The sequence below is a fragment of the Tachypleus tridentatus genome, chromosome 4, assembly GCF_004210375.1.
Source record: "Tachypleus tridentatus isolate NWPU-2018 chromosome 4, ASM421037v1, whole genome shotgun sequence".
NCBI lineage: Eukaryota > Metazoa > Arthropoda > Merostomata > Xiphosura > Limulidae > Tachypleus > Tachypleus tridentatus.
In genome coordinates this window covers 48,416,485-48,434,403 of record NC_134828.1, presented here as the reverse complement: position 1 = coordinate 48,434,403, position 17,919 = coordinate 48,416,485, and the positions used below count along the sequence as shown (strand labels likewise).

General features: G+C 31.2%; 1 protein-coding gene across 1 annotated transcript in view; it reads left to right on the top strand.

The window, feature by feature from the left end:
- Positions 1-17,919, top strand: part of LOC143249080 (protein unc-13 homolog B-like) — a 169,435-nt gene that overhangs the window by 66,076 nt on the left and 85,440 nt on the right. Inside the window, 6 exon segments of the mRNA XM_076498292.1 lie at positions 252-393; positions 3,984-4,111; positions 4,387-4,502; positions 13,523-13,539; positions 13,541-13,673; positions 16,758-16,826. Of these exon segments, the coding sequence (XP_076354407.1) occupies positions 252-393; positions 3,984-4,111; positions 4,387-4,502; positions 13,523-13,539; positions 13,541-13,673; positions 16,758-16,826 (605 nt within the window).

Genomic DNA, 17,919 nt, shown 5'->3' with positions numbered 1-17,919 from the left:
AATATTTTCTTACCAATGGTGTTATTAGATATACACTCTGTTTACTAATATGTTATTCTTATAAAGAAATATTTTTATTGATGGGGAGTCATATAAAATGTCAGCCTACCCACAAATACTGTAAGTTATCTGTACTTACAATCTTAGTAGTTGTATAATATATTTATTATTCATGAATATTTTGCAGTTAAGACTACTGTACAATTCAATGGTGACAGGCTACATTTGTGAGTCCCTAAATTCTGTTACAGTTATTTGTGCCCAGGGTCTTATAGCCAAAGATAAAAGTGGGACAAGTGACCCTTATGTAACCGTCCAGGTTGGGAAGACTAAAAAACGCACACACACCATGCCTCAGGATCTAAACCCTGTATGGAATGAAAAATTTTACTTGTATGTATGTTTTCTGTAAAATTAGTAAATACTTAATGAAAGAAAACTTTATACTTTAAGATTCATTTCTAATCAATTTTACACTTTTGCAAAATACTTAATATTATAGTGATGTTCTTAAATGGCTAAAAGGTATTAACAAATATTTTGTGTAGTTATGTTAAAAGAAATAATGTATGTAAGAAAAATGTTCTCATAACTGGCCATGTTGTGATAAAGGTTAACTATCTTGATAGCTGTTGTGCAAAAACGAAGTACATATATTTTTATCCAAGCATATATTCAGCTAATCTGGCATTGTATTTGTAAAATGTATTTATGACATGGATGTAATTAAATGCATTAAACTTGTTGTTACTAGTGAGTCTTCAGTTGATAATATTCTTTACATTTCAAGTTATCTGGTTTGTGTAAGTGATAAATATATATATAGATGGTTTTCCCTCATTTTTGTTTAAATGGTGAGAAAAAATATCAGGAATGTTGCTTCATGTGGAAATGTATTGTGAATACTAAACCATATTTTGTACTGTACTATTTGGATGCTAGATGACAAAAGCAATTTTAATTTCTGTTCAGTCTCATATTATTGAAGTCTTCCATACCCACATTTGCATTGACTGTATTTCTGTTAATTAGTCTTACTACATAAAATTTTGCTGCATTTATATAACAATATTCTTTAATTAAAGAGATGATACACATTTTATTGATAAAGATGTGATTCTCTCTTCAAAACATTTGAGATAGAGAGTGAAATGGCATGTTTTATAGAAACATTGAAGAAAACTTTTAACTTGCAGAGTTGTAAGATGAACCAAGTTTTATTTACCTAAAGGTATGAGCATAGAAACAACTCAGTAAACAAAGAAAGTTGATTTTGGATAATTATGTGCTGGGTATAAACATTAAAAGACTGTCCTTAATTAAAGTAAATATAAAAATTATTTTAGCTTAAGGTATTTCATTCTTTTAAAATTTTGAAAAAGGGTTTTATTAAAATATTTCTCTCTCATTAGGAATATTGCTGTTTCTCCTTTAAAAGGTTTAATTAATAGAGGGTAGGATTTCTCTTAAAGTGTTTTTATTCTTATGTACTCATGTATTAAAGTTTGTTTAAGATTAATATTTTAATTTGTTAGCATAATTCTTCACCTTTATACACCATCTTAAGACAGGAATATTAAATTCAATAAGGAACAGTAGAAAAGGACCTGCATCACTTCATAAATTTCAAAATATTTTGGATATTTAAAATTGTTTCAAAAATACTAATTCTCACAACATTATACACTCAAACTAAAACACTAATTTTCTTAATATAATATTAAACACTGTTGCAATATCTCTTTACTATTCTTCTCCATTGTTTATGTAAACTTCCTTTCTTATGTAAGTGAACAGGACCAATTCTCAAAGAAATTATCACCCATAATAATACTTATATTGCAAGTACATGCTTATATGTACATTTTGGTGCTTTCAAAATTGTATCCATGAACATCCACTAAATTACTACCTAGAAAATGTAAATACTGATTCGAGAAAAAACACATTTATCATAAAAGTATAGGTATATTTTTATGTCATTAATCTATATGTCATGTAATTTTTGCAGTTTTTGAAAATTGTTGTAGAACATTTATCTACCTGTTCATGTTGATCCAGTCATTAGATAAATGAGCAGGTATAATATCCACTATGGTGAGACTTCAAAAACAAGTTGCTAATGCTATCTGGTTTTTATGTGTATATGGGCCAGATTTTTTTATAGTTGGTATTTGTGGTTTGTTGGCAATACATTTTAATAATACACAAAGAGCAACACAGTCCACTTCTTTTAACATAACATATTAAAGCAAGTCAAACATATATACAAATGTTCATTATGCTGTTAGTTATCACAGTTGTATCTAGAGCTTTAGATAATCATCTTTTTTATGTCAAAGTCCATTCAAATTGGCCCAGTTACTTTAAAACACAATTAACCAGCCAAATTAATTTTTCTATATTCTGTTACTACAATACAGTTTATGACAACTTCACTTTACAAGTTGCCACTCTATATACTCTGTATGGGTAATCATGCAGTCTAGATCTATTTAGCTATCTTATTCCATAACTGCCTGAATATCTTTTTCTAACTAACTTACTTAAACTTCATTTTGAACATCTATTTATATAATGACAGAGGACTAGAATGTTTCACACACTACAGATGCTATGATGAAATAACACTCAACTGATAAGAGAAAAACTTAGAAGTTTTTAGTAACATGAAGCAATAATACAACAAGCACCAATTCACAACAGTTGAACTAACATCACATATAATATAAACACAGTTACATGAACAAACCTACAATAAACTATCACTTCTAAAAATAACTAAATTTAACTCTCATTCTATACTTAAACCATCTAAATCATAACACGCAAATTAACTTAAACATTTGTGTATATCTATCGAATGCTGTTATCATAAATGATGTTTACTCACACAAACAATATACTTTCTTGTTCTAGTGAATGTCACAATTCTTCTGATCGTATCAAAGTGAGTGTTGGTTTTGTTTGTTTTTATTTTAAAGAAATTCTCACATTATTAACAATTTTAAAATATATCTCTCACGTTTTAGCAAGAGAGAAAACTAAAAACCCATCATTATGTTTCCAAGTGTATTGAAACTTAGCTTGTGCTTGAAAGAAACATCATGTATCTTTTTTTTCTTCTCAGTCAAAACTAGAGGTGTTGCTAAGTTCTAAAAATATTTGAGGCTCAGGTCCATAGACTCTGGAATTTTTGGCATTTCAGCATGTTACAATCATGTTTTTTTATATTTTAATATTTCAAGACACCAGCTGGGGATTTTGGGTATTTTCAACTAGATTCAGGGCACAGGTTTTTTGTACCAGTGCCTAACAATGCGTCTGGTCAAAATTGTTTTGAGCTTGGATTTTGTAATAACTATTGCTGAGCTTAGGTCTTAGGTACATTCTTATTTTGATTTATATAACTTATTCTATGAAAGCTCATCTCTATATTTTGCTATTACTGATAACCGAATTAAATATTTCAGCTCATTTCATTAGGGTTTTATGATTCATGTTGCATGTAGTATCTAAGTTTTAAGAAACTTTTTATTATATTTACTGCCAAGTGAGAGTTGACTTTCTTTCTAAATCTTATCACAAGTTTTTTCACCTTTGTTTATTTTATTATATTTTTCACTTGTAGAACAGATTTCAGTGCAAATGTGGGAAAAATATAATCTTCATATTTTCAATAAAATGTAATTATTGTAATCAAAGTGCATAAAAGCAGATATCATCTTGTGAATTCTATGATAATTCATTTTCTAAACATACATTTAAAATTTTCACTTCCCAGGTATAATATTTTATAGAGAGCATTACACATTGTTAATCTAATTACTTTGTTGTTGTTTTTTTATTCAGTACCAGAACAAAAAAAAATTAGTCTGCAACTTGGTCCAAAAATATCTTAAATTTAGCTTTTCATTTGAGCAATAGTTGTGACTGATTTTTAATTACTCATAATTAGTGCTTATGATTTGAATTTTCTGCAGGGATGAAGATAATGATCTCAAGTCTAAATTGCGACAAAAACTCACCAGAGAGAGTGATGACTTTTTAGGACAATCTATTATTGAAGTGAGAACTTTGAGTGGAGAAATGGATGTTTGGTACAACCTTGGTAAAAATAAGTTTGACCTTTTTTTTTTTAATTTGTATTCTATGATTAAAATAATGTTTGTTTTAGATGGTTGTATTTTACCTAAAACTTAAGAATGTATAGTGAAAATAAGAGCAACAATTAAGTTATGCAATGAGTATGTATAAGATTTTGTAACTTGCAGCTGCTGAGAAACCACAATTATGACAATTACATGACAAATAAGAATAGATTTATTATTATACGATAAATTTGTCACTACTTTAAAAGTTCTTTTACAATAATCTTTTGCTTAGAGAAAAGAACAGACAAATCAGTTGTGTCTAGTGCTATTCGCCTTCACATCAGTGTAGAAATCAAGGGGGAAGAAAAGGTAGCCCCATACCACATGCAATACACATGTCTACATGAGGTCAGTTTATGTCATAATGTCATATATAATGACTGCTAAAATTGTACTAGGTAATTATATAGAAAAATTATATAGAAAGTTCTTAAAACTTGTATACTTCTATAACAAAGATTCTTTATTCTAATTGTAATAGAATAATTGCATTATAAGAATGATAGTTAACTCCTATTCTTTATTGTAATTCTAACATGGACAAAATAAACTAAGAATCTATACATAAAAATATATTTCTTTCAAAGTTGGTTTAGACAGTATATTTTATAGATTAAGATAATTTCTTGTTGTTTTTCTTTGTTGTTGTTTCTTACTTTATGCTAAAACAACATTGAGTGTTCTTTGTGTGGCCTTGTCTGCACCTGAAGAAGGATTCAATATGGAACAGAAATTTTGGTTTACAATCAACATAAGAGACAAGAGAAGGAGATAAAAACCAGAGGCTGTTTGTAAAATATATCTTTGATTACTTTATTAATGTCATCAAGAAATTATAGAGAGTACTTGCTTTATTTTTATCAATATGTTTCTAAGATACAAAATGGCGTATTTATTTGAAGTTCTTTATAATTACTTCTGATGATTTTAACAAACATTGGTTTTGAAATTTATCTGGTGGTACTGATTTATTTATTTGAAAATACACAGTGCAGAGTGCAGAGCTGAAGTTCCAGAGTTCTTGTCCTGTTACTTCCAAAAGCAAAATAATGCTTTGCACTTTGGAGTCATGGGTGCATTATAAGAATGATAGTTAACTCCTATTTTTTTGGTCTGAAAACAATAGTCTAAGAGTTGGATATGAGTGATGTTGACTAGCTTCCTCCCATCTAGTCCATCTATAACTTCAACATTAGAGGTGGCTAGCATTGTAGCTCTCACGTAGTTTTGCACAAAATCCAACAAGCAAAATCATCATTTGGAGCTGATGGTACAAATAAAATCAATCTTTAGTGTTAAGTATTGGTTTTGTAAACTAAGAGTGGTGAAACATGCAAACTCTAGCAGAGGGTAAGTTAGTGAATATAATGAAGAGTTTAAAAAATGATGTAGTAAAAATTCTGTAACTGTCAGGTCTTCTGTGTATGGGCTGGATTCTTTAAAGGATGTCTTTGACTTGTTGCTGATAAATTTTAACAATAAACAAAGAGCACATAGTCCATATGCTTTAAAATAATATATTTAGAAAGGTTTAACACTGGTGCTATACTTAAATTGAAATAGCTACAAGATTTCTTATACTACATACAAAGACTGTTTTCAGTTATCGCACACAATCTGCTCATACAGTTTGCACCAACATTTGCAGTTTCCTAGATGACCTCAGTACAAAACAGGTAGTTCCGGAGATACAACACCTACCTCATGATCCTTGTGCTGCCATTTTTGTGCCTCTGGATATATGCAACGGAATGATGGTCTACCTAGATAATGAACCCCTTTCTCTAGGGATAGTTCAGGAATTTCTAGATGGCAAATATGATGCAAAGAGACCTTTGTTCAATTACGGAGAAGTTCTTTTGAGTGCCCAACAGCCTTTTTACTTATGCACATTATGGAAAACAGTTTGTTTTCATGTTCTTGCAGAGATACTGTTCCAAATCTAACAACTAAGCCTTAATGAGGAATAGTTTGTTAAAGTCAGGCATTGTAAGGATTAATGAACTTCTTAACATGTTTTATAACTTTTAGTGTGCTATCTGCTGTGGTTGTTCTCACTCCACCTTGTTTGTTTGGCTCTTCATGGTCAGGTCAGTCAGTGGTGCAGCAACTTCAGCAAAGTTTGAGAAGGACTTCCTATATTATCCTGCTAACCCCAGGAAAACTCTGACTTGTTGCTTAGTTTTGGAGCTGGTACATTCTGTATGTGGCTTAGCTAGTGCTAACTGTTGGTCACCCACTCTGAGTACAACAAAGTTCAGCACAGAATAACTTATGTAGTGATTACATTTATCAGACCTGCTGCCCTCATTTGCCTGAACAGCTGTCTGAGTTTCTTCAAATGGTCTTTCCATCTGGGTGTGGGCCAGAATGTCATCCACATAATGCTCAATGTTTATGAGCTTGTGAAACATTATCTTCATCATGTGATTGGATGCTACTAGTTAGTAACGTTTAGTTGACTAACCCAAATTGCATCCTCTTAAACTATTAGTATGTATTTGGTGTCACAAAGACTATCTTCTTGTTATATTAATTCTCCATTGAAATTAGCCAATAACTTTTACTGAGATCAATCTTAGTAAGGAACTTTGCCATTTTAGCCTCTAGGTAACACAAAGATGGAGATGAACTTTGTCATGAGGTTAAGTTCAGCTTTTGGAAACTTATGCAGAAGCAGTATGAACAGTTCCTCTTCTTTATGGTTACCACTGGTGAAAAGTAGGCTAGATTTGAAGGCTCAGTAATTCTGGCCTTGACTTCTTGTTAAGGCCTCTCATTGCATAGGAAATCTTGCGTGGCTTCACCTTGACTGGATCCGTGGTTGTTGTCTTCATCTTATGTTGCACTTTTCTAGTCTATCTGTGAGGCATTTGCATACTAGCACAGTAGATCTTGTAGCTCTTTCTTCTGCTTACTGGTCAGTTCTTTATTGATGTTGATGTCTTTATATGTTCCATCTCTACATAGTGATCTTAGGTTTAATAAGCCTTCATATTCTGTGACAAAGTCACCATCTCCTGGTTATGCATCTATAAATGCCACATTTTCAGTGTCCAACTGTGCCTTGTTACTGCACCCATTAGGTCTTCTGCAAAGTGTCTCTTCAACAGATTGGTTTGGTAGATCCTGGTTCTACTATCCATTTTCATCTAATATTCCATTTGTTGACCATTTCCTGTGCTTCAAAATGTTCTTTCTACAGCATGGTGAGTTTGTTGTTGACTATTGGTAGCTGAATAAAGACATCAGCTCTTGACTTTCTTGTCATATAAGTGCTTCTGACTACCTTGAGTTGAATACAAACTTTCTTGAGCAAACTGGCAAGTTTTCTTCATTTAATTTCTGTGGTCTAACATGTACTGATACATGTTCCTCACTTTTGACTCTTCTCCTGTTCATAGTTCTTTCATTATCTGCATCAGATCTTTTACTGTTCTTTTGTACAGTAACTCAAAGGTTGAAAATCCTGTGCTCATTTGTGAGACTTCTTGGAAAGCAAGTAATACTGCCTATATGTACTTGTTCCAATCATGTGTATTTTTCTAGCACATATTTTTAACCATGTACTTTAAAAGACTTCATTAACACTCTCACAAAGCCCATTACATCTGTATTGTACAGTGCTTTAATGAGCTGCCTAATACTAATGAGTCTTCACACCTCTTGCATCAGTTCAGAGGTAAACTATGTCCCTCTGTCACTAAAGACTTGTATTAGGAAGCCTACTAACCTGAACACTTCCAAGAGGGCTTCTGTTATTTCCTCTGTCTCTATCTTTGGCAGAACGTTTGGGTGACATACAACATAAATGACTAGTGTTAGCATTTACTGGATACACTTGTGAGATCATTAATCAGATCAAGTTTATATCTAATCTGATTAACAGCTCTTCTGTGAGAGGTATGCCACTCATTGGCACCCTGACTAACTTCCCTCTAGGGACTGTTCTTTGGCAGATGTCACATTACCTGCAGAAACTGGTAACATCTCCAATGGCTTCTGGCAAATAGAAGTTTCTGATTATTCTGTATGCCAACTTCTTTGCTTTGAGATGTTTTTCCAAAATTGACTCAAGAGCTAATAACCTGGCAGGTTATGATCATTACCATTATGCTAGAGAAAGTCCTTTACAACTTCTCTTACTCTGCTTTCTCTCTTCACATTGTCAACTAGGTGTCAACATTGGTTTTATGCATTTTCTGTTTTTCAATGCTGTTTTGTTTTACCTTCATTTCCTGTTATGTATTTTACTACATTTTATTTATTTTTACCTTTTTACCAGACGTTTGGCACAGATAGCCTAGCTGCTCTGTGCCATAAAACACTAAATCAACCAACCAACCAACTTCCTTCTTGTGGTAAATTGACAAGTTGTCACTATCACTTTTCTTCTGGCAGCAGCACCTATGGTAACAGCCACTATTTTCTTGTTTTTTGCCAGCACTATCTTTGTAGGTTGCTCCAGCTATTTTATTTTGAGATTTCTGCTGCTACGTGGTGACAGACATGCATTCACTCTCAGTATGCACTCTCAGGGTGAAGAGAAGGAAACGTTTCCAACCATCCTGGGTTGTCTTTCATATCCAAAAATATTTTTTGAGACTTGAAATAATTTTAAACATAAGTTCTTGCCATGAATGTGATTTGACTTGATCAGTACATTGTTGTGAAATATTGTTGAAATATCCTTTGTTACTCCATAAATTGTGTTATTTGGTTGCCACCTCTGATGTTTTAAGATTTTGTATAAGACCATATAGCCATATTCATATTAGGACTGTGCAGCTAAGCCATGGTTTCAGTTATTCTCTCAGTCTTTTTGTTTTTCCTTTAAGGTATCATTTTACCAGATTTTTTGCAAAATTGGGATCAGTTCCTTGTTGAAAGATGAATCCCTGTCCAAAATGTCTTATTTCTGAGGTAATGAGATGATGGATAAGAATATACTTACACCTGTCAGCATTCAGAATGCCATAAATGTTTGTGAAGATTTCCATTATCACTGTATGAAGTACATTCTCATTAGCATTCATCTACCAAGATATATATGCTTCACTATATATGTAGTATTACATGTTTACTGTGATATCATTTTTCTCTCTGCAAAATGAACAAACTGTTATTGATTGTTTCTAAACAGTTTGAACTTGGATTAATCTTAAAAGAGCACCCTTCTCTTTTGTTTGAATCATGATGCCTATTTAAGCCTTTTGGTTTTGATTATCTCTCCTTAGCAATAGGTTTTGAACAGCTACACATCTACTGAAAATACTTCTGCTAATATATACCAGGGGTGGCCAAACTTGCTAAACATAAGAGCCACATACAATAAACTTCATATGTTTGAAAGTCACAAGAAATGAAGAAATATTACACACGTTTTTATTGTTACACTCACATTTTATTACACAAGTTTTATATAAATATTACGAAATACATGAATGTAATAATATTTATTCATGTATATAGTTTTTAAACTATTAATTTGTATTAGTTTCAATAATCACAAAGTACACATGTATATTATATACCAAATATTTTCAAAATCCTGGCTGATTATTGTTTTGACTATATTGAGCATATTTAATACAGTAATGGACTACAGAAGCACCCAAGAAAAATGTGCAAACTTGCATTTCATTTAATATTAAATGAAACTGCCAAAAATAAAAATAAAAGAGGTAAAAAGAGATATTTTTAATGATATTTATTTGTCTTTATATACGTCTGGTCAAAACATGGAGGAAAATAGGTAAAACAATAAAATTGGAGATATTTGAATCAGATGCCACCTTACAAAATTTTAGTCTTATCATAATGTTTTTCTGACACAAACAGACATTGATGCAAGTATTGGGCTATTTACTGCTAGTAGAAGTCTTATGAGTTTTCATCTTGATTGTGAGTCATTGAAATTCTGACTGATATGTTATCAAGGCTGTATGAATTAGCTCTGTCAGGTGTTAATTTGTAAGGTTTGCATGATGCCTCCACTTCACAAACTTTATTACAGAGTACAGTGATTCACAGCAGTATGTTGTGATGAAAATTGAGATGAGTTGTACACTGGTTTTCTTCAGTTCAGGATATTTTATTTCTGGAACTTGCTTCCAGAACTCAACTCCAAGGTCCTCCTGTAGTTCTAGTAGTTTCATTAGCACAACAGATGATTCTGTAACCAGAAGTTTGAGAACTGGACAACCATGAATGGATTTACAAGAAAGGTGAAGCAGGGCTTCAGCTCTGCAAGTCCTCAAACAGTTATTGTAATTTATCTTTGTATTCTTCCAGTTTGTGGTCTTTTATTTCAATATCAGAGAATGTATTTACTCTCCTTTTGAGATTGGGAAAGTAACTGAAGTTTTTTAACTGTATGTTTCATTGAAAAAGTCTTATTTTATTTTGAAAGCTGAAAATTGTCTGAGTAAAATCAGAAATGATCTTATCCCTCCCCTGCAATGCCAGGTTGAAAGTATGTAGATAATTCATTATATCAGTAAGGAACATTAGATTTTGCATCCATTCATCATTTTCCAGTTGAGGATAGAGTCTTTTCCTCAAGAAAAGTAATAACATGCTCCAACAGATCCACAAACCTATTTTAAAACACTGCTGGTTGACAGCCACCTCACAGTGCAGTAGAAAGAGACATCACTGGATTTATGTTCAAGCTCCAGTTCTTCAATAAAATTTTTGAACTGTCAGTGGGTATTCCCATTTAAGCATATAAAATTGACAGTTTCAAAAATAAATTTCATAACATCTTTATGCTTGAAGTATCTGGCTGCCAGGTGTTCACGATGAATAATGCAATGAACAGGGAGAAACTCTGGAAAATTGGGATCACTTTTCATATGTGCAATTAATCCTGCATTATCCCCCACAGTTGCAGGTGCTCCATCTGTTGCAACACTGACGAGTTTATCCAGTGGAATATCAGCATTTGTTAAGGCTCTGTCAAGCACATTTTTAATGTCAACATCACGAGTTGTTTCATTTAGTGCCACTAAGTCCATCATTTCTTCTTTCACAGTTACATCAGAGGAAACATGATGAACAAATACTGCCAGTTGTGGGTTGTCTTGCTTTTTCTGTAGATTTGTGAAGGGTTAAGCTGAATTCAGGAGAATTCTTTAAAGCATTTTGCATTTTCCCTGTAACATCAGCACTGATCTGGGAGATATGTCTCTCTGTAGTGTGGTGTAAAGCAGATGTTTGTGCTATTAGTCACTCAAGTTTTGTGTTATTTGGATCTAACACTGCAACGACTTCAGCTATATTCTTCTCAACAAATTCACCATCAGAATATGGGTGTTTAGCATGAGCAATATTCCATGATATAAGAAAACTAGCTTCAGTCATTGTATCAACTTCCTCACTGAACGTTGTCAACAGTGTCTGCTGGCTGTTTAGAGTTAATTCTGATTTAGGTGGATAATCAGATGAAAAGTTTTTATGATTTGTTTCATAGTGGCATTTTAAGTTACTGGCTTTGTAATGACTGAGTAACACTTTGCAGATAAGACACAAAGGTTTACCTCCTTTAACAGTGAGTGCAGAATCTTTCTCTCACTGTAGCTTAAAATTTCTGTTTTCATCTTCATACTTTTGCTTCTTACAATTTGATGATGCCATCTTCCTTCACAAAATTTTCACAGACACAATTTTCACAAAAATTAAAGTGAAAAGAAACAATAAGCTTCAACACATGCAATCAAACTCTACAGTGCCCAGTATCACACTAACATTACTAATTTAGGATGACCTAGGAAGGTTGAAACGTTGTTCTCTCCTTATCAATACCAGCCATTCTGAGAAACATTATTTCAAGTGGGTTTCTCGTCATCAAGGATCGTATAAGATTGTGTTTTGATGTACTTTGATGTATCTAATGAAGATACATGTGAGTGCATAATGTAAGTGCAAACTCAGAAGGCAGTTTGTCCATATAAGCAATGTTTAGCAGGCACTTACCTGCTAAATATCATTTTAAAACAACCTGCAGAAGAGTTTAAAATAGTGTAGCCTATCATGATTAAATTAAGATTCATTAATATCTAGAAATATTTTGTGTTGTTTAATTAAATTTTCATTTTTTTATCTCAAATTTTTAGGAAAAAACATCCTTTGCAAAGTGAACAATACTAGACACGTCTGTGCAATGCAAAATGATCCAGTGGAACACTTTCCTTTGTATTAATTGTAAATTTTATGAGGAAGTATAAACAATTTTTGTGTTTACCTCTAATAATTAATTTAGCATTGCTTGAGAATTTTGCTGATTTCTATTTTAAAAGAACGATTAATTCAAGACTGAAGTAACATTCAAGCACATTGTTTGTTTGATTAAAGCACCTACTGAAATACCCATTCAGCTGCTTTTATTTCTTCCAAAAAAACATAAATGAGCAATTTGTTAATAATTAACATGTTAATAATATGTTTCTCACAGGTATGTAAATTTAAGTTATTTTTGTAAAAAATATATGGATGATTATTTAGTAATTCTTTCTGTTACATAAATAATGTTGATGTCACATGTAGAATTTTTTTGAAAGTTTAATTAAAGATCAGAATAACTTTTACTGTTTTTTTAAAAGTTTGTTCTTAACATTTGGAACATATTATTTGGAACATTTAAATATTATGTTTAAGACACTGTATTATGTATGACTATGAACTAGCAATCCTTTTGGTAGTTTATAAAACTGCATAAGCTTCTATGTTATTTTTCTGTATATTTCAACATAAAATTTACAGTGTATATTAATAAGACAATTATTTTCCAATTTAATTAGAAAAACACATTCAAGCTTAGAAACAGGTTAAAAACATTTTTTTTTGTTTCTGTGATTATTTTAGGATCCCAAGTACAAAATGTCTTTTCATAGTGTATATATCTTTAAAATTTATTATCAACAGGGTAACACTTTACCTAAGTTGGAGTGGTACATGGTACAACCACGTGGTTGGCTTAAACCAAGTTTGGTTTTGTTGTTGTAAATCATCTGACTCTTATTGGAATTGATATGTAGGAAGAAGTGATCTTACAAAAAGTAATTACATAAAATATATTTATACATTTTTCAAAATGAAAACAAATGTTGTATATGTAAATAACAGAAATAAATTTTGCATGCTAAGTAAAAGTCAGTGTTTTGTTTTTCACTTAGGATGATGCTTGGAAAGTATATTTTGACAACACATCTGAAGAAATTGTAGATGAATTTGCAATGAGATATGGAATTGAATCAATATACCAAGCCATGTTTTTTGTAGTACAACTCTATCTATTGTTAATTATAGTAGAAAGTTTAAAACATGGTTTCTAAATCACCAGATCCATTATTTTATTTTTCTTTCAGTCATTTCCACTGTCTGTCAACCAAGTACATGTGCCAGGGAGTTCCTGCTGTGATGAGCACATTGCTTGCCAATATCAATGCTTACTATGCACACACAACAGCATCTTCTGTTGTCTCAGCCAGTGACAGGTTTGCTGCTTCCAACTTTGGGGTATGAGTCTGAGACACACATACACTTTTAAAGAGACTTTATTTGTTGTGGTTTTCATTTATTTTATTTTCTCAATTAGTATCAAAATTGTTTCACTTATACTATGGTTATTTTCAGCATAAAGTTAAATCTGATGATGAACAGTTCAATTTTTTAAACTGTTCACTGCTTACATGATGCTGTAATTTATGCTGTTCATAATACTATGTATTTAATATATCACTTTGATATACTGCTTGTTTAAGTATTCATATACTGTTGATTGCTTACCTGTTACTATAGTATTGACATCCTATTTGGTATTGTAGAATTTTAGTTAAAGCTTAAATTTTATTTGATGTTTCACTGCTATTGCAGTATTTTAGTTTGAATACTTGTGTATTGTTGACAATATAACTGCTACTGTATAATTGCTGATTAAAAGTTTATATATTGTTGACTGATTACCTAGCTACTAAAGTGTTGACATTTAAATTATAATACTTTCTGTTCATCTATTATAACAGTATTGGTTAAATACTCATATGGTTTTAACTACTTACATGATGGTGTAGTATCATTAGCAGAATATTTGTATATTGCTAGGTAATTAACGTTTACAAGAAGTATTTGCTATTAAATAATTTGCAACTTTATTATGTTGACTACTTACCTGCTATTGTAGTGTCGTTTGTACAATAGTTAACTGCTAACCTACTACTGTAGATCTATCGACATTATATGCATATGTTATTGAATTTTTCTTTTGTTATAATACTGCATGTTGTATGGCTGATTTCGAAGAGGTATTGTCAGGTTTTTTGATACTATAGTACTAGGTATACTTCTGCAGGGTCCCCCAAAGTGTTCTGTTTCAAGAGTAAATAAAATCAGAATTAAGAAGAACAAATATTTTTATTTCTTGATTTGGAAGTTCCTGTGTTGTAGCATACAGAGTTTATAATTATTCTCATGATTCCTATTGTTGTTGTTTTGAGTTAAGCACAAAGCTACACATTGGGCTGTCTGTGCTCTTCCCACCACGGGTATTGAAATTCGTTTTTTAGCGTTGTAAATCTACAGACATACCGCTGAACTACTGGGATGCCATGATTCCTGGCATGTACACATTTTAGTGATGTCATGAATGTGACAGTACAAATTGCAGTATTGAGCATCCTCTATTTAACTTAATTTCAATGTCCACTGACTGACTGACAGAGAACAAACTAATGTATTTTGGTGGAATTTGGTTACAAAAGGTAACCCCTCCAGGTGACCTTAAGCCCACTTTTAGGAAAATGTTTGGTTAAATGCCTCTTTAATGTTGGAAATAATTATGGAAACAGTATAAAGCTTGCAAAAAGGGATGGGCAGTCATGTTATATCTAGTAGTAGTGTGAATCAAGTCATGGCTCTCAAAAACTAAAATATTGTTAGACAAGTGTGTAGAAATGAGATACTTCAGTGGAAAATTTATGGAAAAATGACATTCTTCAGTAAGATATAACTGTATACAAGTCTCTGAACAGGGTACATGAAGTGTACTGTTAATGATAGAACAGGTTAAGCCAGAAAACCAGAACTTTCCAGAATTTATCAAGTATCTCAGAGTATGTTCTTTATGAGGTGAATGATAGTCATGTACAGGTATTGTCAATGGCATTATTATAAATACAAATGTTAATGCTAACGTGAGAGCAGTAAAATATGTATTAGTCCAAAGTGGCCTCTGTAAATATGCAGCTGGTCAAGATCTATTGCTGAAAAGATATAACCAAATGAATAGGTTGAAATAAGCATCAGACCACAAAGAGTGTAATACAGAAAGCTGAATACAAGTACTCTTTACTGATAAATCAAAGTTTTAATTTTTCAGTAACAATGAACAACAGTTTGTTTGATGGTGGTGATGAGCACATTATAATAGCCAATGTTCAACATGTGCAATGTAGCATGGAGGAGAATTAATGTGTATTTTCGGAGTTGATACTTCACATAAAAATAATGACATTCTGACTACTGACAAGTACAAGCAGATTCTGATCCATTTCCTCAGAAATATAAGTCATCAAGTGAAGATTCATCTTCTATCGTACAGCAAATATAATGTTACTATACATTAAAAGTAAAGAGGTCAATGGAACTCTCAAATCAAGGGTTAGCTTGCACAAAAAATGTAAAAACTTAAGTCAAAAGATGACCTTGGCTAAATTGTTGGAAGAATATTTTATAGTCATACATTGATAAGTTTATGGTAAGAAAAACAAGATGTAATGTTCTATTTAAAGCAAATACATAATATTAGTGCATTATACAACTTCTTCATTTTATTATGATATTTTCTGCTATTATAAAATTCACAACTTAGTTATCTTTATGCATTTTTTGTGGTTTTCAAGTGAATTGATTATGTGTTTCTGTATTTATTTTTGTTACTATATATAGCATTAATAAGATAGATTACCAAATATTTGATTATTAAAATTTTAATATAGTATTCAATGATTCTGTTTGTATCATTGAAAGATGGATTGCTGTAGTTTTAATTTGTAGTATTCTATATTGTTGATTGTTGCATTTTTGGTGTTGATCAGATACATTACTCCACAGTTAACTGGCAACATGTTACTCAGAGCTTTGAATAGTTACATCCATAGCACTTACCAAATATTTTGTTATACATTTGATTCACATGTTACTGTAACAATAATTGATTACATAAATTGCTAAGTTTTTGAGTAATAACATAGCATTGTAATATTGATTAGATATATTCAAGTCACGCCCCAAACATATACTGATTCACAGTCTCTGTACTTTAAAGAGTTTATCTTAAATATTTGGCAAAGATTAATCAGTGTATCAAGTAATCCACATGAAAAAAAACAGCACCTAAATGATGTGATTGCCATATTCAACCTTAAATGAAAAGAGCTTAATTGCCAGTGTGAGTATTATTAGATACAGATTAAATGGTATTTTGATGAAGTGTATGACACTGTAATTTTCTTATGCATCATCTCTGTAGGCTGTTACATGTCATTACATCCAAGTTTGTTATTTTCAGTATGGTTGTAACTTGTTTCCATTTTCCTTTTGTAGAAAGAAAAATTTATTAAACTACTTGATCAACTTCACAATTCCCTAAGGATAGATCTTTCAATGTATCGTGTAAGTTTTTCACTTTGTATAAATTATCCTACATCTTATGAAAGTCATTCTTTATGTATTTTGAACTACTGATAAATAATGTTGTTTATTTATTTTTCTCATGAAAGTATTAAATTTACAAGCTTTTAAGCCTTGTTTTTTATAAGATAAATCTCTGTGTGGAAATTTGCTTCTGCTTGATAATGATTTTAGCAACGTGTTCTGTCATGTGAATATTTCTGTGACGCATGGTATTTGCTGCACATATGAAACTTCATTAAAATATTTCTTTTTCTCTATATCCATTTATCCATCCATCAAGTTGTTTGTCTGCTTGTTCTCAATTTTGAAAGTAATTTTCATAACCATGGTTTTTTGTTGTTGTTTTTTTTTGGATTGGAAAATGGGTTTTACTAACTATCAATATAAGTATAAAGTTTTTGCTAATTTAATTGTACAAAGAAGATTAGAAAAAATTACAGTTTCAGAATTATTTATTTTCTGAGCTGATCTTCTTTTTTTTTCTATAAACAATTTTTCATTACAAATTACATTCAACTATTATTATTATAGCAAATACAAAATTTTCAGTTATTGAACTCTTTATGAATGTTTTTAGTTTGGTGTCTGATTCAATTAATATTAATTTTATCAGAGGACAGAGGAAGTGTTAGGGTTGTAGCAAAACTGAAATTGCATGTGGTAACAATAATATCTGTAAGCTAATTAAATAATTGCATTTTTATTTATAAAAATTCGAATGCATTGTTTTAATGTGTTTAAACATTTAAAAACAAATGATGTTTGATCCAGAATATGGAAAATCATTTAAACAGACTATAAATAACTGTTAGTATCAAATGTTGTGTGATTTTTAACATAATTCACTCATTCAATTAGAATAAATTTCTTTGAAAAAAATATTTTGAACCATTTTAGAAATATTTTTATTGTGGCTCTAGACTAAAAAACAGTAGGTTTATAATACACTGTAGACAGTGTTATGGTAAATAGTAAGAATATGTTAGTCAGATAAATTATGAAAGTCTTAGATAGGCCAAGAATGAACATTTTTCTGTGATTCAAAGAAAGTGAATAAGTGGTTACAGAGCTA